This window comes from Hemibagrus wyckioides, linkage group LG11 (genome assembly GCF_019097595.1).
Source record: "Hemibagrus wyckioides isolate EC202008001 linkage group LG11, SWU_Hwy_1.0, whole genome shotgun sequence".
Lineage (NCBI taxonomy): Eukaryota > Metazoa > Chordata > Actinopteri > Siluriformes > Bagridae > Hemibagrus > Hemibagrus wyckioides.
This window is the reverse complement of record NC_080720.1, coordinates 23,226,216-23,254,012: the sequence shown is the minus strand read 5'-3', so window position 1 is coordinate 23,254,012 and position 27,797 is coordinate 23,226,216. Positions and strand designations below refer to the sequence as shown.

Here is a 27,797-nt window from a genome sequence, read left to right as displayed (position 1 = left end):
GCGTCTCCAAATGGCAGGTCTTGTAGGGTGTTCATGGTGTGCACTGGTTAGTACCCATCAGATGTGGTCCAAGAAAGGACAACTGGTGAACCAGCAACAAGGTCATGGGTGCCCAAGGATCACTGAGCTAAGCTAGAGTGAAGGGTAGCCCATTTGGTCTGATCCCACAGAAAAGCTGTATTGTTGTACAGATTGCTGAAAAATGCAATGCTGGCTATAGGAGAAAGGTGTCAGACAGTGCATTTCAGCATGCTGCATAGTTAGACCAGACTGAGTGCTCATGCTGATCACTGTCAAAAGTGCCTTGGGCATCAGAACTGGACAATGGAAATAAAGTGGCATAGTCTAATGAACTACGCTTTCTTTCACATGTGGCAGGCTGGGTGCATGTGCTTCATTATCTGGGGAAAAGATGACACCAGGGTGTACTACAGAAAGAAGGCAAACCGGCAGAGGCTCTGGACAATGTTCTGTTGGGAAACCTTGGGTGCTGGCATCCATGTGGATGTTAGTTTGGCACATACAGCCACTTTACTCATTCAAAAGGAAACATTTAAAGATCAAATAAGGTAAAACATCATAATTATAATGAATCCAGTTTATTTTTCTCACACAAAACAAATCCAACTTTTAAACACTTGCAAATAGACTTTGCATAATTTAAGGCACAGACAAAATCCTTGTTCAGGACCAGTGTTAGGACCGATGAGGTGTACTGACATTGGTTCTGTATTCACATTGCGCATTAAAAAAAACGAAGCAGCAGCATGCATTACTACTGTAAAGGTTTGATAAAACTATTTAAGAGTCATGTAATTCCAGTGTGTAACAAACTCCAAAAAGAAGAAAGGCTTTTCAGCTGATCCTCCAAAACTATAATGGGGTGGGGGGTGATTTGTGGAGTATATAAGCACTATAAAAGTCTTTCACAGTAGCTATGGATTGCCATACAAATATATCCTGAGTCAATTAAACCTGAGTCTAATTTGCAGGAACAAACACACTCCAGCTACAAAAATATCAGGCCCTCCTAGCTTCCAAAAACTTTCAAAAAATAAACTATTATATAAAATTGTTTATTTAGTCAACTTTCCAACTTTATCTTTGCCTGATCTGACATTAACCATTTGACAAAAAGCTCAGTATGCAGCACATGCTTTGTTTTATAAATTACTACACCATTTTATCAAATATATTCTAACAGACATGAAGTTGTGGAAATGTGTTTACAAACAGTGTTGATGCTTAAACTACAGGTGAAATTATTATTATTTTTTTTAAACAATGGAATTTAAAAGTAGTAGTATTGAGTTGGCTGCTGTCAGCAGATCAGCAAACTATTTGTGGTTGTATTACAGGGAAACTATAAAAAGAAGAATTGCTTACTGAAAGCAGCCTTATTTTTATGCCTGTGTGACTACACTGTTAACATGTACTACTGCTGCCACTGCTAGAAGACTATGTCCAACTTGAATGTGAACACTGAGCTGTGGATAGTAAAGAAGTTCAATACTCAACTCTTTTTTAAATGCAGACATGTTTGATTTTACATCTATCACTATCGTAGAATAGTTCTATTTCCAAATTGGCAGATTTACCGTTCCAGTTTTAGTTTTACAATTCCAGTTACATATTCACACAATCATTCTTGGGTGTGCCTATATTGAGCAAATGTCATTTGACAATACAGCAGAGGCTGTGTTCAAAAAGATATACACTGCATGGTTTGTATTATTTTTATGTTGGTTAGAGGAAAAACAACCAATCAACCAACCAACCAACCAAACAAGCTCTATAAACCTTTTTTATATAGTTGCCTGCTTTATAAGACACTAAAAATAAGAACATCCAAAATAATTATTAGCTTGTTTTATGACTACTAGATTTTGTGAATTGTGCTACTCACAGCTATTTTAGACAAAAACATATAACATACATGCTAAAGTAACACAAGTCTTAAAAAAGTGCAGTAAGTCAAACAGTGTATGACAAAAGGTTGTTCCCTGCATTTTGAGCCCACAGTAACACCAATCTAGTACCAACAGTGGTGTAGAGATACAGCAACAGATTTTAAAAATAATAAAACAACAAATTCAAAGACAGAATTGAAAGTTAAAAAAAAGGGAAAAGTGTAGCTGGGACTGGCACAGGTACCATTATAGGTAACTGACAATGTCGAACATTGCTGAGGGATCATCAAGAGCTTCTTCAGCTGGTTCAGAAGTTCTGTTGACGTCGCTTTTTGGCCTCAATAGCATCGAGAATGGGCTGGCGTTTGGCCTCGTAGCGCTGGTGTATTTCTTCAATCTCCTGCTCCATCTGAGGGTCCAGAGAGGCCAGCCGACTTCTTAGCTCCTCTACACTTAAGGAACGTATCTGGAAAATAGGTATAGCGAGATCATTTTTTAAGTAAAAATTCCATGATAAGTTTGGATTACTATCACGGTCAAATGGAGTAAATAAAACTCCACTCATTTGTAAGTCAAGGCATGTTGCTAGTGTTAATTTCCACAACTAGCAAAACTAGAACCTTTCTATAGAAGTTATTTTAATCCAGTCTGCCTTCATAACATATAAACACTGCTCTTTTTCACAGCAATATGGAAAAAGGTGGTATTTAGCCCTTATTTCCCTTGATTAACAGGTTTACAATAATGACCCCTTCACACAGATTTTGATTTTCTATTCTGTGGTCCACAGGTTACTGTATATTCAATATTGTTTCAGCATTTTTTGCAAATCCTGTGTGAAATTTTATACCTAAAAATGCTAACAAATATAAACCTTGGCTTCAAATCATATACACCGATCAGCCATAACATTGAAACCACTGACCACTGAGCTGAAATGAATAATATCGATTGTCTCAATACAATGTCACATGCCAAGAGATAGGATATATTAGGCAGCAGGTGAACAGTCAGTTCTCAAAGCTGAAGTGTTGAAAGCAGAAAAACTGGCAAGCACAAGGATCTGAACCACACAGACATGACCCAAATTTTGATAGCTTATGGTGTGCTCTCTGTATGCAGTAGCCATTCCCTACCAAAATTGGTTCAAAGAAAGTCAACTAGCCATCTGGCAACATAGTCATTGACACCCAGGCACATGGCGAGTGACTAAATTGAATAAATGAGTGAATAAATTACTGAAAAACTTTATGCTGTCTATGACAGAAAGGTGTCAGAATACAGTGCATTGCAGCTTGCTGCGTACAGGGCTTCAAAGCTGCATACCAGTCAGAGTGCTGAAAGCACCTACAATGGACATGTGAGCATCAGAACTGGACCTGGCAGATGCTCATGGCAACATTCTGCTAGAAAGCCTTGGGTCCTTGCATTCATATTAATGTTACTTTGACACGTACACCTACGCTTGCTGCAGGCCAAGTATACACCTTCATCCAACAGTCTTCCCTAATGGCAGTGGTCTCTTTCAGCAGGATAATGCACCCTGCAAAAATTGGTCAGGAATGGTTTGTGAAGACTACATTATTGAAGAAAGGGCATGCTAAAGCTCATCTGAAGTTTGCAACATTTGAAAAATCCTGTGAATTACTGGGAGAATGGAGCCTTCCATGGTGAAAGTGCATTGGGACCGATGTTTGTTTTCTCTTTGAAACCTATACCCGCTGACTCCAAGTCTTTCTGGAGTTCTTTCAGAGTGGCCCTTGGCTCTTAGGCTACTCTTCTGACTAACTTTCTAATCAAAAATCTTGTGCCCCTGTGCCTGGACAGTTGATGGTCGAGTGAAGTTCTTTCAACCTGTGGATAACCTGTCCTTACATCAACGTTTAGGAGTTGCAAAATGCGTCTTTAATCAGTGCTGTTCTTTTTTCAAACACAGAAATCATGTTGTAGAGGTCTAGAAAGCCTCTATCCATCATGAGATGTTTGTATACTTGCATTCATAGGTGAGTAAGCCTTTTTCTGACCTCTAAACATGCACTAACCCAGCTGATTCTGTAGGAGGAAGAACTACTTAGTGAAATCAACTGCTGCCTTGACTTGTCTTGATGTACTGCTTTTTCTAGTGTGTGTATTGCTTTTTCCTGTGTCATTTTACTTTACTAATATAACTTTTATGTATTGTAATGTTATGATTCTTATACATCTGTGTATCAGTACAGATTGCTTGAGTTAATAACAATGTTGACGTGTTGAATACTTATTTCCCCACTGTACAGACTGCACACAAGTGAAAATAACATTAAATTCTTTCTCTGAGAAGAGTCCATTTCAACTATATGAGCTTTACTATTTATGGAGCTTTGGGGTATCTAAATAGAAAGTAACTGTTGTGCACAAGGTAATTATGGGTAATTTTCATTCAACAACAGGTATAAGGGTATTAAAAAACAGCATTACTGATGCTTTAGCAAAATTCAAATGTAATTATTTTCAAGGCATTTGTTCTATTCATCCTTATATATTCTGTACAGAATATAGTTATTGCAAAAGTATCCTGAACATTATGGTATTAATTGAAAGCCATATCACTCACTAGGAATAGTGGGTATACTGCACATCTGTCTCACCTCATCTCCAACGGAGCTTTTTTTGAACCTCTATATTTCAAACTTTTTGCTAACATGCACTGATGGCCTATATGGCACAGAGATGTTTATGTGTTCATCAAAACATTTCAAGACATCAATACAATATTAGGAAAGTAAAATAAAGTGTTATACTGGTTGCTTTAAAATTGATAGTATTTTCTTGGTCTCTCTAGTTGTTAGACCATTAATGTGAATCTTAAAGAAACCATGTTGATAGCAGAATATAAGGGGCAGGAAAAAAAGAAATGGTGTAATGAGGAAATCTAACTAAATTCTATAACAATAAAGACATTTATAGAAACACACAGTTTATAAATTTTGTTTAAAGTCTTTTTACAGCACTGTTGAGCTGTGGTGTGTAAGCCAATTATGTCTTGACTAAACAAAACAGTTTAAAGTAAAAACGTGTTTTTAGCAGCAAATAAAAAGGAAAGGTTTAAATGCATTTCTAGCACGACACAATTCCCGCCGACTCCCAGATGACTTCTTTAGTGCCCTTTACGGGCATCCTGTAACTATATATTGTGCAATCAATAAGATAAAAATAACAAGACCATCTCCATTCTAAGACGAAAGCCATCTCAATGACTGTGCCGGAGACTGAAGGATAAGGGGACATAAGGGGAGATACTGAACTGACTACTGAAGGGGACAAATAATGATTTTTGTTCTAATAGGTTAGAGAGTTTAGTTAAAGGAGTTTAAGTCAACAGACATTTTAAAATTTTGCAGTGTCTGGTTGTTTTTTGAACAGCTGGCACAGTGCATGTTGGAATGATTCCTCAAGACATTAAGAGATTCCTTAAGACATTAATTACTGACAGCCTTATATAAAGAATAATATTTCTCTGAATATCAGTTTGTTGGTTCACTACTGGTACCACACAGATCTTCAGTTGATTGTAGCATTGCATGGAATGCAAAGAAATGACCATTAAACTGTATGGCTTCATATTCCTGGTAAATATTTACTCAATCAATAAAAATAGTTAACAGATAAACCTCTAAGTAGCAAACCTAAGTAGTAAACCTATAGACTGATTCATGTTACCTGCTACTGAACAAAAAGGATGAATATATTAATAAAAGAAAAAAAGGCTATTAATATGGATATTGATATGTTTGCATACTTTGATCAAACATCAGCAGCAACTTTCCTCCAATGCCTTTACTATTCAGTAAATGGACAGTTGTCTTTGTCATAATCTTTATTTCCTTTTGCCATGCCTTATGATTTGACCTGAGTAAGTTGAAAGTTTTTGCACCCAGAGCTCTGCAGGTAAAAAGGGTCTTTTCAAATTACTGATTCATACGGTCTGATTTGCTTTGACATTACCTTCTAGAGCCAACTGATTCAGAAATGTGACTCTTACACTCTATACTTAATGACTGCTGATGGTAATCAATCTGTATCCCAATATGCAGAACATAATTTTTTGCCAGGACTGGGACAGCCAACAATCATACATCATAAAAAACAAGTTTGTGTCTAAAGAAATTATTAGCATGAAAATACTGATACTGATCTGATATTAAACATTGCAGTGCAACCGGAAAGTTACAGAAGCTGTGGAAAAAGTAACACATCTAAGTAAAAGCATCTAAAAAGGCACAAAATATTATGGTCTCTTACTCTACGTAATTTCAATTGAATGACGAATATTACTGTTTTTTACCCTTCAGTATAAATCAACAACTCGCTGAACAGAACTTACCACTTCCATGTCCCATTCTGTGGGCAGTTTGTGACCATCATTGTCACTGTTTTTGTTGTCCTCCTTCTCTTTCTGTTCAAAATACTGTAGGAATGATGGTTTAACTGCATTAGCTGGCTGCATTGTTTCTTGATGATCTACAATAAAAAAGACAAAGATAGTGTTTTAATCTGTGCTAAACATATAATGTTTTTGATGATCAAGTTTGTGCAGAACTGTTTAACAGAGTTTGATGTAAATTAATGTGCATGCTATTCAATTATTTGTATTATGTATTTTTATTTTCTTCTGATGATGCGACAGAACTCCAGGCAGCCCACAAAGTGAAGATCCTCACCTTATCATTTATTTATGCCGTTCAATTATTCAGTTATTACCTTATTGTCTTACCTCTGCTCTTCTACAAAGGCATAGGGAATACACATACATAACCAGAAAGCTGACTCCATGCTAACATGAATTTTCTGGCATGCACAGTAGATATGCAACAATACATTCATTCATTTTCTTAAAGCAGTAATTGATATTTTTGTATATCAGAGGAATTATAAACATATCAGGAAAAATGGTAGTAAGATTATTTTACATGCTAAAAAACAAACATAATTTCTTTAAAAAACATTTACGGAAATATTTTTGACAAGAAACTGGTGCATCATTATTCTCTGATGGTCAGAAATGAAAACTCACAGGACTAACATGACATTGCAGGTGCTTAAAAGCATTAATTAGCATTTTAACTGCAAGGTTTAGCATACATAATTAACAGGCATACCGCCAGTAAGAATCAGAAAAGCATAATGAGATTATGGAACATTAGACCCATCACTGTTCCTAGTTATCATTCAGAGGAAATGCATCATACAACTATTTGCAAAAAAGAAGTCTGTAAAATCCCACTGCACTTTCCTAAATGCATCAAATTAGAATAAATCATGGCTATTTCACAAGATTTTTGAAAATCATGAAACAAAGTGGCAAATGGTAGCTGAACAATATATTTCATGGAGAATTATAACAGTAAACAGCACAACAGTATTCCCAGTACAACCTGGAGCCTATCCTAGGAGACTCGACAATGAAAACTAAATTCATAACTACAACCTTTACGTGGCAGAGGTAAAGAATGAGACAGACCAGATGAGAACTTGGCAACTGTTTCCATATGCAGAAATATGCAACACATCATGCAAAATCTTACTTATGCATTCTGTAAAACAATGGGTGACAATTTGGATTGTTGCATCAATTTAATTAAAAATAATTTTACAACAAACAACTTATAATGGTGTTCTGGGGCAGATAATTAAATCGATTATTGCAAGTTATAACTCCATGCACATACAACTGATGTGTAAAAAAAAGTTATTTATATTTTAAACAGTGTAAATAGGCTACGTGGAAAAAAATGCGTAAAAAGTCATATGCCCCTGAACTGATTATCATATTCAAAGCTATTGTAAAAAATGGAATGGTTGCCTTATAAATTGTAAAGCCTGAGGTTTGTGTAGCCACTAAAAAACAATATGTGAAATCAGGCCAAAAATGCATTTCAACTAAACAGATTTCAAGCTTCACACACATAATAGAATTTTTTGCATAACCATTTACTGCTACCAAAACCCTACTATAAGTGTGATTTGTTGTAAACAGATAAATGTGAAAACTATTAGTAAAACTATTTAAATGTGACTGTTACATCAAATATCTCTGGTGAACAGATGACTAGAGATACCGTGGATATAGAAAGTCTAAACACCCCTGTTAAAATTGCAGGTTTTTGTGATGTAAAAACTAAATCAAGATAAACTGCATCATCCACCTTTAATGTAGATCAAAATAGAAAAAAAAGAATTACAAACCATGTATGGGATCACATTCCAAAACACCAGTCCATCATCAACAAGTGTAGAAAATGGGGCGCCATAGTGACAAAAACAGAGCGTCCCACCAAACACAAAAGGACAAAACAAAAACTGATCAAAGAGGCTGCCATGAATCCTACAACAAAATGAAAGGAGCTGCAGGAATAGTACTGGTCAGTCAGTGCATGTCACAACAATCTGTATTGTTCATATGTCTAGGCTATGGAACAGGGTGGCTGGAAAGAAACTTTCTAGCCACTACAGGTCTTAGACAGCTGAAGGAAAAAAGAATACTTCTAGAATGCTAATGACCCAAAGCACAAATCGAAGTCACGGAATGACTTCAGAAGATTAACATTTTGCATTCGCCCAATCAGAGCCTAGATCGAAATCATTTTGAAAATATGTGGAATGACTTGAAGCGGGCTGCGCACATCCTGTACTTTGATAGATCTAGAGCTTCCAAGGAAGAGTGGAATGAAACTGCTAAATCAAGTTAAGTTAGTAGATGTTTACCCAAAAGATGGAGTGCATATTATAAGCAAAAGGTGCATACATAAAGTAAGCTAAGGGAAGTGAAAATGTATGCAACTATGTTATTTTTTCATCCTTTTTTATTTTCTTAAAACTTTTCTATTTTCTAACTTTTCTACTTTTTTTATTTTTATTTTTATTGTTAACAGATAGAGACATCATCAACTGTCATCTTCACTATACAAAACCTTGAGAAAAAAAACCCCCAAAAAACCCAAAAACAAACAAGAACAAAAAATTCCAGAGAGGGAACAATAATATGTGTAGCTATATTAGACATCAAAGATTAAAGCTGATTACGAAAGGTGTATTATAGAGGCCTAGAAGTATACAACAGTTGGGTAGTCCTTTAAACATAATTGGGTATACATTCTTTGGCATATTTCTCCCACTTTTTCCAGTTTTCAACAAAACGGTCCATCATTAGATTTACAGAGAATGTCATTTTTTCTATTCCCCATTGTCACCTCATTCCAGTCCCTAACAGTTGGTTCACTTTGTGTCAACCATTTTTTTGTTATTGCTTTTTCCCCAGCTGCTAGTAGTATATTCCAAAGGTATCCATCTATCTCTTTCATTTCTGGAGTTTTGTATCCTAAATACATAGTTTTAAAGTCAGAGGGAATATATGTTTTGAAAATAGTTTGCATTGCTTTATTAATCTCTTTCCAATAATTTTGAACATTGGGACAACCCCAGAAAACATGATAGTGATGGGCAACTTGGCAGCCACATTTTCTCCAACAATGTGTGTTGTCCCCAGAATAATGTGCACTTTGAGATGGTGTTATAAAATAGTGTGATATATTTTTCCAACAATATTCTTTCCGTGTGTGGGATTTTGTGATCCTCCATTGAGATGTACATATCTGCCGCCTCCACTCTTCATCTGTTATGACTAGTCCTCCCTCCTTTTCCCATTTGTCTTTGATGTATTTGGTTGAATGGCTGTTCAGGTTACTAATGCTTTTGTACAGTTGTGATATTGTCCCTCTAGTGAGTTCTGATTTATATGCCTTTATAAATAGTTGAATTAAGGGGTTGTATTCTTCCTTGTCATTTTGTTTAATTTCGTGGTTATAATAGTTTCTTATTTGTAAATATCTGTAAAAGTCTTGTTTCTCCAGTTTAAAATTTTCCATTACAACCTGAAAAATTTCCATTTGTTTTTTTTGTACAATCTGATGAAAGGTTGTTATACCCTTTGTAATCCAGAATTTAAATCTCAAATCAGTGCCATTTGGAGCAAAATTCGAATCATATACACACCAGCCCAAAATTTTAATATCTTTATCCAGTTTGTATGTCTTTGTTAGTTCTCTCCAAACAGTAAGTACTGATTTCACCCTTGGATTTTCAAGGCTTTCAATAGATTCTAGGCGTTTGTTGTCTGCCAGTAAGGCCTGTATGGGAACGTCTGGTATCACACTGCATTCAATATCCTTCCACTGAGTTTTGTAAAGAGGATCACACCAGCAAAGCAGTGCTCTTATTTGAGCTGAAATAAAATAATTCTTAAGGGACGGTAGGCCCCAACCTCCTTTCTCTTTTGTTAACTGTAAAGTTCTGAAGCGAATACGGGGGCTTTGTCCTTGCCATATAAATCTTGAGATGGCTTTGTCCCATTCAGTAAAATATTGTTTTGGAATGTTTATTGGGAGTGTTTGGAATAAGTATAAATATCTGGGTAGCACATTTATTTTAATGGTTTCAATCCTTGCACTCAGAGGGAAGTATGGGATGAGGTTCCATTTGTCGAGGTCTCTCTTAACATTACAATAAAGGGAATTATAGCTTTTCTCTGAAGTTTTTGATAAATCTTTATGAAGAGTCACACCTAAATATTTAAAAGATTCTGTCTTCCATTTAAGTGGATAAGCATTTTTGAGTTTCTCTGAAGGGTGACAATAGGAAAGAATTTCTGTCTTTTCTATGTTCAGTTTGTAACCTGACAATGTGCCAATTTTATTGAGAAATTTCATAATTTCAGGCAGTGATATGTCTGGCTTGGTTAGGTATAGAAGTACATCATCTGCATAGCATGCTATCTTGTGTTCTGTTTTATTTATTGGGATACCACTAATTTTATCAGCCTGTCTAACATACTGGGCCAGCGGCTCTAAAAAGTATCAGTGGGTCTATCAAGTAACCGTTAATTCTAATTCTTGCTCTTGGATTGTCGCAAATAGCTTTGATATTTTCCACTATTGATTTGCTTATTCAAAACTTATTTAAGACTTTGTATAGGTAGAGCCAGTCGAACGCCTTTTCGGCATCTAAACTGATTATCATTGCTTCTACTTTATGTTGCTGTATATAATCCATTATGTGTAGCGTACGTCTAATATTACCCTGAGTTTGTCGTTTGTAAATAAATCCTGTCTGAACATTTCGTATTAGTCCTGGAAGAACGTTTTCCATCCTTTTTGACATTATGGAGGTGTAAATACGGTAATCCACATTAAGAATCGAAATCGGTCTATATGATTTACATTCAAGTCTATTCTTTCCTTCTTTGGGTATTAAAGTTGTGATAGCTTCCTTCCAGCTTGGAGGGGTTTGTGCTTTTTTAAGTGCCCAGTTGAAAGTAGATAGGAGTAGTGGGGCAAGTGTCTGTTTAAGGGCTTTATACCACTCTGAAGTGAACCCATCACTTCCTGGTGATTTATTGGCTTTCAATTTTTCATTTTGTTCATCCGTCATAGCCGGAAGGTTAATGTTGTCTAAAAAGGAGTCTGTCTCATGTTGTTTGTCCTCAGGCATTTTAGAATACAGTTTTTTATAGTAAGATTCAAAGACCGATTGTATTTCGTCCTGTTCAGTTTCTATTGTATTATTTTGGTGGTTTTGTATTTTAAAAATTGCTCTGTCCGCCTGTTTCCTCAATTTCCATGCCAATAATCTGGTGAATTTAGGCCCACTCTCATAATATCGCTGCTTTGTATAGAGCATCTGTTTTTCTGTTTCTTGTGAAGTCAAATTGTTAATTTCATCTTTAATTTTCTGTCTTGTAACGTTTGTGGATTTTTATTTTGGACATGTTTATTCATCAGTAGTTTTAACCTCTCTTGTAGGTCCTGCAAGTTCTTCTGTTTCTGTCCCCTTAGTACTGCTTTGGCTGCATCCCATAAAATAGGTGGAGAAACTTCATTATCGTTTTCATCCAAATATCTTTGAATGTCCTCTGCCATTTTCTTTTTCAATACAGAATCATTGAGCATACTAGAGTTAAACCTCCATGTTGTGTTTCTTTTTCTCTCATTCAGATCTACTGTCATATAGATGTCATAGGCGCGTGGTCACTTATGTCTATTGTTCCTATATCTGTATCTATAATTTTTTCTCTATCCTTATTAAAAATAAAGAAGTAGTCTATTCTAGTGTATACTGAGTGTGGGTTAGAGTAGTGGGTATATTGTCTGGCAGTAGGGAACATTTCCCTCCAGATATCTATTAGACCTATATTCTTCATTAGTGAGCAAAATTTATTATTTGTCACTTTATAACTAGACTGATTTGACACATCCAGTTTAGGTTGTAAATGGATGTTAAAATCACCTTGGCGATCATATCTGAAATATTTTTATAGAAGGATGTGTTACTGCCTGGAGGGGCGTATACACTGAATAGAGTAAATACCAGTCCGTTGATTGCTCCTTTCACCAGAACGTACCTACCTTCTTTATCTTTATGTTCATTAATTTGTTCAAAGTTTGTTCTACTTGAGATTAATATAGCAACTCCTCTCTTATGTTTGCCTGTATATGAAGAGAAATATTTTAGTAAAACCCAGTTTAGTTAATTTTTGATGCTCCTTATTATTTAAATGTGTTTCTTGTAAGTATATTATGTCTGCTTTTTCCCTTCTCATTTTTGTTAGTATTTTTGATCTTTTTATTTGCTTTAAAATGCCGTTAACGTTAAAGGAAACTACCCTTAGTTTTTTCAGAATTCATTCTGTCCGTTGAATAAACTCTTTTGCATTTCTATCTGTGCTACAAGGCTCTCTGGTTGAACGTGGGAACAAAAGCAACAACATATTTTCAAATTAGAACATATATCAAGGTATATAATATTGGGTTCCTTGGTAAAGGTAAACCAATGACCCTTTATCTGACCATTGTTAAGGCCAAATTTTGGGGGGAAATCCTCTTTAATATTAAATAAAGACAGGGCCCCCCATGGCAACTTAGAGTAAACATCCATAAAGGCACAACAGTTTTCTTTGTCCTCCAAAATAATTCTCTCCATCATAAACAAAAGGAACCTGAGATCAATTAAAGAATCTTTTAGCCCTCTACCTTCATCCCTATTACGGGGATTGCCTTCTAAAAGCGTTAAGTTTGGACCTGATGGTAGCGTGTCTGGATGATGCATTGTCGGGCTCAGATGTTTTCCTTCCCATTGTCTGCCATGAATTCGCATCCAGTAGTTCTGCCGGGTTCCGTGGGGCAGGAACCACCTTCACTGGGAAGCCACGTTCATGCATGTCTTTAGTGGCCTCATTTGCTGTTTGGTAAAGTCGTGTTCTGTCTTTATAGAAAACACGGAGCCTCGCTGGGTATGTGGTTTGAAACTGGATCCTCTTCTCTCTCAGTACACGTTTTGCTTCGTTGTACTGTTTGCAATTGCTTAAAATAGCAGCGGGGAAATCATGGTCAAAGTCAATCCTTTGGCTGTTTATGTAGATTTCCCTCTTCTCCCAGGCTTTTCTCAGGATTTCCTCCTTTGTTCGATACAGCAAAAATGTAGCCGCTATCGATCTTGGTTTGCCCGTAGCAGCTGCCTTTGGCATTACCGCTCCTTTCAATGTGGAGCTCGGTGGTGTCGGGAATATTCAGTGAGTCTCTCAGTAGCTTCTCCACATAAGTCACCATTGAGTTACCTTCCTCATTCTCGGGTACATTGAATATCCTTATGTTTTGCCTCCTTGCTCTTGCTTCTTGATCGGTAAGCTTATATTCCAGCTGCGCTCGAGTCTTTAACATGTCTCTCATAATTAGCTCCATCGTCTCTAGCTTAGCTTCCGCTTCGGCAATGCAGTCCTCTGCTTCCCCGATTCTCTGATTTGTTTTGTTTAGTTCGTTTTTAATACTGTCCAGTTGGCATTTACTTTCTCATCTAAAGTCTTGTATTTCTTGAAAAATTTGCTCCATGATTACTTTCGGTTTTTCGATACCTTTTGTTTTTCTGCCGCCGTCTTTTATATGTTAGCATTGCTATCAGCGCCTCGTGGCTCGTCTTCGGTATCTAATACATCCATTGCACTCTTTTACTTTTCTCTCGTTTCCATTGTTGTCCTGCAGTTGAATTCTACTCTAATTCGACTATTCGCTGGTATTGTTACTTAGCAGGATATGCTTTGTTTTTCTTTTTGGACTCACTTTCTAAGCCGCCATCTTGTTCATGGGCGGAGCCGGAACCAAAAAATGGCATTTTAATTTTATTATATATCGTTTTCATATAAAGTGTTACCTAGCAATTAATTGCCCCATTACATATTAAGACTTTCCCTTTTCTGAATAAACATTGTATTGTACAATATTGTATATTGTACAATCTGTTGCAATAACAAATACAATATTGAAAAACTATACATTAAAACCATAATTTTTAAAAAATATTAATACTTACATATTTGTCATTTCTAATAAAACATAGTGCTTACTCATCTACATCAGATGACGTGTCCTATACAATAAATATTTGTAGAAAATATTTTGGATGTTACAAATAACCTGAGGAAATACAGCAAACACTACAAATAGAGTAGTGTTTTACACAGTACTGGACAATTTTCACAATAAATTTACATTAATAAATTAAAGTAAAAAAAGCTATAATCAAGATTTATCATATTCATATTATTTTCAACTAGGGCCGTAACTAACGATTATTTTCATAATTGAATAACTTGGCAATTATTCATTCGGATAAAAATACCAATTAAATTTACACATTGGGTGTTACAAATATGAACGTAAAACTAAAACTTTACACTACCACAATGTTTTTTTCAGCTTTTAAGCAGAAAACTTTTGGACTTTTAAAAATAAACCAAAAACTGTTTGTGTTTCTTAAAGAGGCAGAACTGCTAGACTACCAAGTTATGATTCATTCAGTCTTTGACATTGAGAATGAGGAGTAACACAGCGCTCTTTATTCAATAAAGACACTGTAAGCATGCAAATAAAGCATTCATACCAAAGGCATGTTTGTATCTATAAATGCAAGACGAAGTGTTTGGGAATGGTCAAACACATTCGTATATCGCATTCATTGAAAAATAGTGTAAAAAGAATTAGGAATAAAACATGTTCTGCGTGAATGACAAACACATTAAGCACACAAATATGGCACATGACAAATCTGCATTAAACTTTATGTTCTCATCATATGATATATGATAGGCTGCTGGCTATGCATGCAGTTGGGAAAAGGGAAGCCGAATTCTCCAGCATCCCAGTTTTTCTCGTGCCACTGTTCCGAGTGTTTCGTTTTGTTCTGTGCAAGCCCTATTATGTCACCCAGACGCTCTGCACCTTATAAGGCTTCTGGCAAGGAACATACATACATACAGTACTCACTAAAAATGTGATATTTCTACGAATTTACCCAAAATTCATCTCGCTATATGCTTGCAAATGTTGTGTGTGTTTAAAGATTGTGGGAGGGTAATTTACTGCTTAAACAATGAAAAAGCATTTGGGGGTGGCATCTATGTATTGCGGATTTTCGTTTATCGCTGGTGGTTTTGGAACGTAACCCCCGCGATAAACAGGGGATTACTGTACATCACTAAACATTTAAACATAATCTGCAGATGTTAAATACAACTGTTTGTATATTACACTGTTAACTGGCATCTTCAGCATTTTCCTATTTATTAAGGTATGAAAACAATTATTTAAATCCTCATGCAAATCTGGGAGAGTAAGATAAAGTGCTTGAAAAAAAGACCTATGTGTGCTATTTTCATTATAAAGGCTGATCTAGATCATGCATTCTTTTATGTGAGAGGTAAGGCTCTTGGTACAGATCTATACTAATCCAATATTTTTCCATTAGAAGGAGAGGGGGATTGGAGTTTACTTCCCTGGGCTGATTGATTGGGATCATTTTGCAGATGGTGAGGTGTCTGTATTGAAACTGGAGAAAGCAAGCCATAAGAGCATAAGACTGCCCACAGGGATTAAAGTGCAGGCAACACAGAGGATGCTACTAAATGACAACAGTGATAACTATTAAATGATCTGATTTGGCAAATCTAAAATAGTAAATCACTATCACAAACTACACACAGGACATTTCCTTGTGTTCTGCTGTTTCCTTCTCCACCATATAGATTAATCTCCATGCTGCTGCACAAATGTGTCCCAAAATAGTCAGCATGAATTGATAAACATTCTACTGGTCGATATAAAAATCCTGCTGGCTGTGGATGTTTTGGCTCAGATTTGACCTCTAGTGGATGTTGATTTTAATCTCCACTAATCAAAAAATTAAGGGAACATTTAATCATCAAAGCATAACACCAAGTCAATTAAAACAACAGTTGGGAAGCATAAGTGATTATGAATCAGGTCACCTGGTGTACAATAGGTGTACTGGAGAGGCAAAAGCTAGACAACCACCAAAAAGATTTGTGTTTTGTTAGGGTAATTGTCACCACTTGTAGCATGAGCCAGTACTTGCAACCCAATCAGGTTACGCAGGTAGTCCAGCTCCTCAAGGATGGCACATCCATACTTGATGTCATAAGGAGGTTTGGTCTGTCTTCTAGCACAGTTTCAAGGACATGGAGGAGATACCATAAGACGGGCTGTTATATGTCAAGAGCTGGACAGGTCAACCACCCAGCAGTAGGACTAGTATCTGCTCCTTTGTGTGAGGAGGAACAGGAAAAGTGCTGCCAGAGGCCTACAAAATGACCTCCAGCAGGCTACTGGTGTGCATGTTTTTGAGTGAACTGTTGGAAACAGACTCCAAGAGGGTGGCATGAGGGCCACACCGGTCTGTTTTTGTAGGGACATCAACTTTACATTTTCACACCCCTAAACATGAAGCTGAACAAAGCAAACTGTGATTGGTTGCTTTACATGTCAGTCAGATACCCTCTTGGGCAGTCCTTGGCCAATAATTGCTGTTATGGAGTCCAGACCTTCTGCCATGAGTCTGAAGGTCTGGACATGTGAGATTATACATCATCTAGAGACACATGTCACAGCCCAGCACCATGCAGCTTGATTGTCATTTGCCAGAAAACACCAGAATTGGCAGATCCACCAATGCACCTCATTCTCTTTATAGATGAGAGCAGGTTCACACTGAGCACAGAGGTAAAAGAATCTGCCATGTCCACCATGACAACAGGAAAATGCCCAGACGTTGTCAGGAGTTAATGTAGGCATGTGGGAGCCATACACACTACTGACTTACATTATGAGCTGCTCTGATGAATTTCATGCAAGTTGCCACATCATTTTGTTCTTAACAAATTACACAACTTAAATAAGTATAGACTTGAATTTTGAAGATTTGAAAACTTTAATATTTTGTTCATCAATTCCAATGTGTGAATTAAGTGTTCCCTTAATTTTTTGAGCAGTATATATAAGCTGCACAGCTAAGCATGTGAAAAATGTTGCGTATAAAAATGACATTTTTATGTAGGTATAACACAACATTAATATAAACATACAGTGGAATATGAGAAAGAACTCTACGTGTTCACTCACGTTTCATGGTGCCTGCATCCTCCTCTTCATCCTCTGAGTTTATGACCATGGTGCCAAGCTGAGACTCCAAGGTGCTGTCGTTGTGCTCTATCATGGTCCCCAATGAACTTCCAAGTGAGCCAACTGCACGGACAGTTCCTAGATCTGATGCACTGGCCCTCACCATTGTACCCTGATCAACTTCATCTTCATCCTGATTGAGCCAAAGGCAAACAACAGTATTAAAGCTTACAAAAATATACAATGGCAACTACTCATTCCAAAGCATAAATCAACTTACTAGAACAAAGACAAAAATATATACTCTGCATGTACTGCATTTTATATTACTTTTAATTAAAATTTTATCAAGTTACATATTAATAATAGCTATTCATCGGCATTACTGACTGGGGGAATCCTGGCAATATTAGGCTGCAGACACAAATAACATATTTTGGAAAAAAAACTCTATACAATGTTAAGCAGCTGTTTTAGGTACCGAGTTTTCTTCATCCTCTGTGTCCTGTTCCCTCTGTTCAGTTTCCTGTTTCTTCAATTTGAACTCCATAGCTTCTGTAATGAGTGCTCTCAGTACACTATTGGACTTAGCATTCTTTATGAATGGGTGCTAAAAAAAAATATACAAATACAAACACACACATTATATATATTAAATTTACATATGCGATACTACCATATGATATACATTTACAATTATTCTTGATTAAGCACCCAACATTTGCAGCTCTGTAGTGCTGGGATTTACTGACCATTTAATGACCAAGTCATTGAGCTATCACCACCCATATAGTGGCTTTCAAAAGTATTAATCTCATTAAATGTATCAGATTTGTCTTAATAACAAATAATACATACCCATATTTTTTCTATCAGTATTTTTAATGCAGAAATGTTCTTTTACAGTGAAAGTCAAAGTAGTTAATGGTCAGCAAGTATTAAAAAAATGCTGCTTGCATTCAACAGCCCCATACTGATGAAGATACTGCCCTAACAAGAACACAACTGGATTATTGTTTGGCCTTTTTTGGTGAAATATTATAACTCCCATTTTCTGAAGAAAAAGCACACTGTCATTTAAGAGACTGTCCGTCTGAAAGAGAGGAGGGTAAATAAAATGGAAAAAAAAAAAAGCACTGGAGAAGTAACACTGCTGGATCAAGAGTTACACAAGCCCCTCCCTCAAAACTCAGGGGACAAAAACAAGACAGAAACTGGTGAGGACAGCCACAGTGAAGCCATAAGTCACACCAGACAACCATTTCTTGAGCTCCACAAAATTGAGAATTGTATGGGAGGGTGGATAGGGAAAAAAAACTGCTCAAGAAAATCCATATGAAAGAACAAGATGTAATACAACCAAGATTGAGCTATTTGTTTGTGACAAGTTGGTTTCAAAATGCCATGTGTGGTGCAAACCTAATTTCAAACAGCATAATCTCTACATTGACAATATCATACTCTAGGAACACTGGTCATCTTTAGAAAATGGGCTTCTTGTCAATACTGAAGGAAGAACAGACTGAGCAAAATACAGGCAGGTATTACAAGAAAAAGTCTCAGTCAGCTGAGTAATTATTATTATTTATATTATTAATTATTTATAAATAATTATTATTTTATATAAATAAAATAAAATTGGGAGAAACTTTAGCAGGACAATGATGCCAAAAATCACTTCCAGTGTGCAAAGCTGGTAAGAACTTACCCCAACAGACCTAAAGCTCTTACTGCAGAAAAAGGTATGCTAGCAAGTATCAGTCTGAAGAGGTTGAATGTTTTTTTTCACAAATAGTTAATTTGCTTTAGAACATTTAGAACATTTACTTTAAGAGCATACTGGTTTGGATTAAATATACTCTGTGTCATATGTAATCCAGATGAACCTGATGATTTTTAAGGGGGCTGAATATTTTTGCAAGGCAGTATATGTGGCACTGTGCCGAGGAGTTTTGACAAGTGCAAGTATTTTTTATCTCATTAAAATTGCAATTTTAATTATTAATCTGTTCCGAGAAATCAACCAGCCTTTTTTATAAATTGGCTGTGGCATGTAGGTAGTTCAGGGTCATGGAGATGCAAGAGACAGAAAGATAGATATGCTGAGAGAGAGAGAGTGTGAGTGAGTGAAGGTTGGATGACTGGGGCAGTAAATAAGAAAATAATGATGCTGCTAAAACATTCTCCTTTGCAATAAATGCTTAAAGATTATCCCACAATGTGGCTACTGGCCTTACTGCCCACAGAAGCTGACAAACTGTGATGCATTAACAGTACAGTGTATTAAATAAGCTCCTTGTGTTCACACACACTTTTTCCATGCACATTATGACTATAGTGAAGCATATGACCATGACTAACCATCTCCAACAAAGACAACAGTAATCCCCAAAACGCTATTATTTTATGTATATATTATTAAGAAAACAATATATAATATATGGATATTGAAATATGTAAAACTTTAAACATAAAAGTTATAATATGTTGTAAAGTAATTAATATATAAATGCTAAATGTAAATACATGCTAAATGCTGCCTTAATAAATAATTACATGTAATAATTATAAATGTCAGTTTCAGTTGATAATCAACAATTAACACAAACACTGTGGTTAACACTGTGGACACAGAGAGAAGAAAACCAACAAACCTGTAATAGCTGTGTCGCTGTTGCTCTGTTCTCAGGATTTTTAATCAGGCATTGTGACACAAAATCCCTGAAAGGTTCTGACCACTGGTCAGGGTTACGAAATGTTGGTGGGGGATTTGTTGGAATCATGAATATTGCCTGTTTCAACAACAACCCACAGATACACCAGCAATTAGAAATGAATAAATTCAGCATTTCAAATTATTATTAGACAGTCTCTGGGAGGTCTCACAATGTCAATTATATAGGTATAGATTATGTATACAAATATAGTTATAAAAATAGCCATATTTATACATATTTACTACTAACAGCCCCCCCCACCCCCACAAGAATCATCATAAGTTATATTCAAAACCCAAAACCACATAAATCTGAAATTGAGGCTGTGAATTTTCTGTGTTCTGTGTAAAACTGTTCTTTTTCAGTAAAATTGTAAAAATCTGGGTCATTGCTATAAGTTCTGTGCGATGAAAAAGCATCATAATGTCTGGAATAATATGCACAATATTGTTCTACTTTGATATATACTGTAAACTTATGAAATTATATCATAATTTCAAAAGGTTAAGCTTTTACCCTCATAGGGTGTATGTCTGCATATGGTGGCTTCCCTTCAGCCATCTCTATAGCAGTGATGCCCAGGGACCAGATATCTGCTACACAGTTATAGCCAATTTCCTGAATGACCTCTGGAGCCATCCAAAACGGTGTTCCAATCACTGTGTTGCGTTTCGCCATTGTGTCCTAAGAGACAAATCAGAGGCAAAATGTAGATGTTAAACAAAATTCCAATAATTTTCTATCAGTTATACAATGCAATTATACTACTTCGTATACAGTATCTATTTCCTACTAAACCTTGCATCATAGTACTGCACACACTGGTCCAAGAATTTCAAAACAAATTTACGAAAATGTCATTTCTTTATATATGCACTCTAAACAATGTTTGCCCTCACAGTTAGCTGTCCAGCAACACCAAAGTCGGCAAGTTTGGCCTGTCCTTCAGAGTTCAGCAGGATGTTTCCCGCTTTGATGTCTCTGTGGATCTTTCTCATGAAGTGCAAGTATTCCAGTCCCTTAAGAGTGGACTGCATAATGGCGGCAATTTCATCTTCTTTTAACTGTCACACACAAAAACACAGAAAATTATGATAGATTTCAGGGACAGTGCTTTACTATACTGATCTTTCCAAACTACATAAAAGGGCACATACTGACAGAGGTGAACAACTAATAAAGGGTACTATTCAATAAGCTATTTAGCTGATGTAATGTAATGAAAATGTGTAGCTCTGAATGTCTTTTCTGCGCCTCCCATAAATACAAACACCAGATTGTTGTTGCCTATTATTTGCATTTTTTTCTTTTTTTTAAACAATTTCAGCACCACAAGACTTTGAAGAAGGGATTTTACTTACTGTTTTGTTTCGTAGTCTGATAATGTCAGACACAGAGCCAGCCCCACAGTACTCCATTACAATCCAGAGATCACTGTTCTTAAAGTAACTGCCATAATATCTTACCACATGCGGACTGGGGCAAAAGGCAAAAACAAAACAATCAATGCGCAATCTTGAAAGAAAGAATATCTAATTAATGTGATAAATATAAATCTTCGTGTAGAAAACAACAGAGGTGGTTTTCACACTGGGCACTTTTTCTGCAGTCTGAGTACTATTGTTCCAAGGAAAAAAAAAAAAAACACTAAACAGAGACTATATGCAAGTTGTTGAGACTAACATTTTTTTGTTAATCATAACTGAAAACCACAAAAAATGCATAAATCAAAGACCTTCATTGTGTCATTACTAGACAGATGTACCAGGAAAGGAGGGATGTATGTGTCTTTGTGAGCAAACCTGTTGCACTGCTGCATAATGGAGATCTCTTTAATGATTTCTTGTAGGTCTGACTCCACAGGAACCTGTTTAATTGCCACAATCTCCCCAGTCTCTTTATAATGTGCCTTGAATACGCTGCCATAAGACCTGCAAAAGGTTTATATCACATTAATGACCATAGACGGTACAAGAGATGAGGATAAAATGCCTGCTCAACCACAGCGAGTCTTGTTTTATCGCTTCATCAAGTCTAGACATTCAAGCTGAGGTTCCCTTATTTCACTGAACACTCTGTGTACAACAAATAGTTTAGAATTTTCCTTATGCTTAGCTGCTTTAGTAATAAAATTTGAATATTCTTTTTTTTATCATACACAAACAAATGGACATGTTAGGGATACACTGACAGATTTTTCACACAGAGTTTTGATACTCACTGAAGTCCATATCACCACCGATATTAAAATGAATAACATACTTAATATTAAGCTTTTAAATCATAAAACAAGCATAATGAAACATTTTACTCAGCTGTGTGTGTGTATATACAGCTCTGGAAAACATAAGAAACTGATTATTTTGCAGTGGTCTCATGTTTTTTTCTTACAGGTGCATGTTTTGGTGCGATGAACAGTTTTGTTTCATTTTTTGTGAACTGCTGACAATATTTATTCTAAATTCAAAATATAACTATTGTTATTTAGAGTGTATATTTAAAGGAAATGACAACACATCAAAATAACCCAAGATCATGCAGTATTTGCAGAGCTTTAATAACTCAAATAAAACAAAATGCAAATAATTTGTAAACAAACTGTGTTAATGCTTTGGCTACATAACATTCAGAAATCAGTATTTGGTGGAATAACCCTGATTTGCATGCGTTTTGGCTCCATGCTCCCCACCAGTATTTCACACTGCTGTTGGGGAACTTTATACCACTTTTAAAAAAAAAAAAAAGCAAACAGCTCAGCTTTGCTTGATGGTTTGTGACCATCCATCTTCCTCTTGATGACATTCCAGAGGTTTTTAATAGGGTTCAAATCTGGAGATTGGGCAGTGGTCTCTTATTTTTTTTCCAGAGCTGTGTATATATATATATGTATATATAATATAATAATATATGTGTCGGTTGCTGCCATGCCAAGCTTTTAATGTTTAGATCAGGGGTCTCTAAACTTTTTTACTCTGAGAGCTACTTTGACAAAATTAAGGTGGCCAAGACCAAAACATGTCAATATCAAACAGTCATATTTTACATTCACATAAACAGCATGTTAATTGCTGAGTTGAGTTAGTTGATTTAACACAACAGGTTTGCTGACTAGACTTAGTTATTTTTGTCAGATTTCGTTCATACACATGGATTCAGTTATTTATCAGCAAATTGTTACTTACAAGGCCCCTGGCACATAGCCTGATGACCTCAGCAAGTCTGAAAAAGACTCTTTTTGTAAAAAAAAAAAAGAAGAAAAAAAAAAAAGAAAACACCTTTGATACTGAAGGTGATATTAATTTAAAAACAGAGACCGAAATTGTATTAGACTTTATGTGATTAAATAATAGTGTTTTTATGGCATTCGTATACATTTTCAATTGGAACTATTAAACAGTACTTCACTAAGAAACACCACCTGCACTAATAAGAAATGTCTACAGCTCACTCGTCTTCATCTTTGTGCAGCAGGATAGATTTATTCAGCGGTTTTGCTTTAGGAGCTTGGTAGCTTTATTCCTAATGCTATCAAATCCAGCAGCTTCTAAGCTGAATGGATCTACCAAGTGTTTTCTTTATTCTTTATCCAAACTACTTCAATTTGTAGTTATAGATTTGAGTTTATATGACATTTCAATGTATGGTCTTGGTGCTAGCTGTGTGTGAAATCAATTGATAAACAACTGTAGTAAGCTGTGATGCACACGCATGTGTGGAGAAGCACGATTTGTCTTGGGGTCAGATCTCGATACAACACCGGAAAGGGGTGGGACATGATTTTCATTAGGATGAAATTTAAACAGGATTATATTCATATTATCAATTTTGTACATATTCTATGAAACTTTAGGCGAGCTACTCAGAAGTTGGAAGTGATGTGTTGGAGACCCCTGGTTTAGATGCTGCGGCATTTAAAATGCATCTTTAGCACAGGACATGAGGATGGGTTGACCTGGGCATGGGTATCAATGGGTATCAGTGAGGGCATGGTGCTGTGAACTGCACATTCATTTCCGAGTATGCTCTTGTGCTGACTGGTTGAAAGCACGATAATATACACTAAATTTATGTCAAATAGTATTATATCACGGTCAGGTGTCCACATACCTTGGCCATATACCATACAATGGTATATGCTACCTGTCAGATTAATTTAGGTTCGGTAACTATATTTAACCATGGGATAATCTTCAGGCAATCAACCCACAGTCAGAGGAGTAAAAGCAACAATTTTAACTGTTATTACTTCAGTTTTCATGGAAACTCATTTTTCATGAAGACACTTCTGAATGGCCAGCAGTTTTAAAATGTCACTGTGGCATGAGTACTTACCCCTCTCCAAGTTTCTCTAATATATCAAACACTTCTTCAGGCTGCTTGGTCAAACTGTCCTCACTAAGCTTCTTCAGCTGCCTAAAGACATAATGAGAAATTCCACAATTTAAAAGTCATATCATGTCTGAATAAAAAGCTATTCTTTTTGGTGGTAACTGCAAAAAGCTAGCTTTTTTATCGTGTTTAACTACACACAGCCATAGTTGATGATGAATATGAAAAGAGGCTTTTCCTGTGGAACTTGCTGACAGGTTTCAGGACCAAATTATCACTTCCTTAATTTCCCCCTAGGACATGTATAGCTTCAGTCAAATTCTACTCATGTTCTGCTAACTGTAACAACACTAATGGCTATTAAACTGGGCACAAATCGAACAGTTCTAGTATGTATAATTTGACTCTTTCTCACAGTACAGCAGAACAGAAATCCACTTATCAGACATTTTCAATCAGTATAAACAAATGAGTTATTTTATTGCTGAAAGTCTTTATAAGATTAGCCAGGACACTGGGTGTCTGTTTGTAGAGTATCAGGAGCTATCACATTAGCTACTGGGGCAGGGCGATATGAAAGTAGAGGTGTGTGTGAGACCCCTGCTGGGAAAATAATTCACATCTCTCCACAAAACATTGATTTAAAGTCCTGATTTTATTTTAAAAAATAAATTAAAAAAAAGATTTATAGTAGGCTGGTGGAAAAACCAAATTGAGCTGTAAGTATTTGCAGATTTCTTTTACTACTGTAATATGAAAAAAAATTATCAACGCATGTTTGACTTCAATATACAGTCAATATCTGTTAGACAACTTGGATGAAAGCACATTATAATGAAAATGCACTGTTAAGTTTTTCTTTTACTGTTACTACAGAATTATTGCAGAATCACCCAAGAAATCCACCAACCAGCTGAGGTTTTGTGATTGCTGCTGCCAGATTTATGATATTATAATGCACAACCCTACACTTCTAATACCTGAAATTGTGAAAATTGATATGGAATGTGTGATGTCAGTTACGATGCAGTCAAATAAAACAGAAGCGTGAAATTACAATCAACAAACGACTGGCTTAAACGAGTCCTCTAACCAATCATATGCTATAATGACTTTTTCATTCCCCCTCTAAGAACTTAGTTCCTACCTTCAATAGGCTACTCACACAAACACTTCTGCATTATAACCACAACAATTCCTCTACTTCAGGTTCATTCACTAATAATGGCAAGGGTGCAATTTTCACAAGGTGTCTACCAGAGCAACATTCATCAAATATGTACCAGGAGATGCAAAGCTCCTTGTATTAAATAAGAGAAAGGCTTCAGACTGTATGCTTAAATATTTTCTTACAGACTCTCATTTTATTTCATAAAGTTTCTTTCTTTTTTTGTGCTTTTAATGCCATGACAGCATCAATGGCTATTTTCCATGCCAAGGTGAGTAAAACAGAACATTCTGTAAATTCTGCTAATTAAAAGTGTATAAAGACATTATGATGAATAAAAAATAAATACAAAAAAATTATTGTATACAGTGGAGAATATGTTTTTTTTTCTGGCTGATAAAAAAAATATGTCTGCCAAGCAAATATACATTTAAAAATCACAGCTGTGGCTAGTGACTTGTCCAACCCTGAGGTACCTATAAGCAGTTGCATCCTCAGTTTCGGAGACACTGCCAGCAAGAAAGAATTTTCAAAAAGAGCACAAGTCATTAGAGTTTCTGCTTCGGAAACCTTAACATAGAAAACTTAATAACCATCTAAAATAGCATATAACAGGCATGTCCAATCTTATCCGGAAAGGGCTGGTGTGGGTGCATACTTTCATTCCAATCAAGCACGAGCCTCATCTGATTCCACCTGTTTAATAAGTTGAGCTTGGCTTTCAAATAGACTCAGGTGGGGCTTCTGCTTGGGTGGAATGAAGAACTGCCCTTGGCCCTTTCGAGATAAGACACCACTAGTAAAAGCATGTGATTTGAGACACAGTGTTAATTTGTTTAGTCAGTTGAAACAGTGTGACATGATATACTGATTTCACGAATATTGTTGGTACTGCATCGCATCTATCTACGTTAGTTTCTGAGGACGTGCACAAGTGGCACTCCAAATGACAGCAGGCTACACGTGTCGTGTACGCGGAATTAACGGCAAGTACAAATCTGCCTTTAAAAAGAACAGTTCAGCTCTGACTGCTGCAAAATGCTGACACTGAAGACTCCTACCATAAATGTTCAATAAACTTCCCCTTCACCATTTTAATGATCATTCTTTGCCTTGTTATATAACACGTTAGTTTAACGCATTTATTATTAGCCTTAATATGTTATGCGGCGCGTAACCTCCTTGTGAAGTAGCTGCTACTGTGGAAACGATAAAAATCAGATGGAGCGCATTAATGTAAACCCTATGAGCCGGTACTACCATCAGAAAAATTCATCAACACCAATCACAATCAAAAACTCAGTAGTGCTGTGTAACAAGCGATATCTCGATTATTAATATGTTTGTATATAATTTTCTGATCAACAGTGGATAAAACTCATTAGCATATCTTCTTGGCTAGCTAGCTAGCCGCGCAATTAGCATGTTAAAGCTGAAGTTCCTTCTTTATTTTTTTTTTCCTCAAAATGCAAAACGGACATCGTCAGTGAATTAAACCAACTCGCAAGAATAATTCTCAACATAAATGTTACCTATTAACGTTCACTGGAAATAAATCAGCAGATTAGCAAAAAAAAAAAAAAATATATATATATATTTATCTATAGCCACATATATATTTATCTATAGCCACATATATATTTATATATATATATATATATATATATATATATATATATGTGGCTATAGCTATATATTAAGCTTATGTTAGCTAATAGTACTTAGCTCGCTACGCATTCAATGGACTGTCTTAGTTGACAAGTTATATTATACCGTCATTACGGTATTAAACATGAATTATTATTTATTATTATTATTATTATTATTATTATTACCTGCGAGGGTTGTTCCTTAGCTGTACCTGCTCTCTTGTTTCCGTCATGACTTGATATGATTGCTAACGTTACCTATCTAAATACCGACATTTGAATTGAACTTTATGCTAGGTGGCTAACCGCAGGTGTTAAACCATTTTAAACCCGCACCTAAACGACTAAATTATCCAGGCTTTACACTCTTTTTCAGCTTAATGGATGTGTAAACTATTTAGTAAGCCGTAAAATGTGTGAACTGAATAAGTAACTAGCATTTGTGAAGAGTCTTATTTTCTAATAAATTCTAATCCACCCGTGTTGGGAGTTCCGCAGTGTGAGAGAAACTGGGTTGCCAGATA

General features: G+C 35.9%; 1 protein-coding gene across 1 annotated transcript; it reads right to left on the bottom strand.

Moving 5' to 3' along the window:
* Positions 1–583: 583 nt before the first annotated feature.
* On the bottom strand, positions 584–27,797 carry LOC131361384 (serine/threonine-protein kinase 4-like). Its single transcript, XM_058402449.1, has 11 exons — positions 27,460–27,797; positions 24,460–24,540; positions 21,930–22,058; positions 21,489–21,603; positions 21,027–21,191; positions 20,644–20,811; positions 20,065–20,202; positions 17,892–18,020; positions 17,411–17,603; positions 6,274–6,410; positions 584–2,376 (listed from the first exon to the last, which is right to left on the bottom strand). The coding sequence occupies exons 1-11, from the start codon at positions 27,504–27,506 to the stop codon at positions 2,218–2,220; spliced, it is 1,461 nt and encodes a 486-aa protein (XP_058258432.1). The 5' UTR covers positions 27,507–27,797; the 3' UTR covers positions 584–2,217.

Excerpts from the sequence above, each read along its gene's own strand:
- LOC131361384 (XM_058402449.1), bottom strand. The coding sequence starts at position 27,506 with ATGACGGAAACAAGAGAGCAGGTACAGCTAAGGAACAACCCTCGCAG. Across the intron at positions 17,604-17,891 it reads CAGAGGATGAAGAAAACTCG|GATGAAGATGAAGTTGATCA; the intron begins GTACCTAAAACA and ends TGGCTCAATCAG. Across the intron at positions 2,377-6,273 it reads CAGAATGGGACATGGAAGTG|ATACGTTCCTTAAGTGTAGA; the intron begins GTAAGTTCTGTT and ends CCTATTTTCCAG.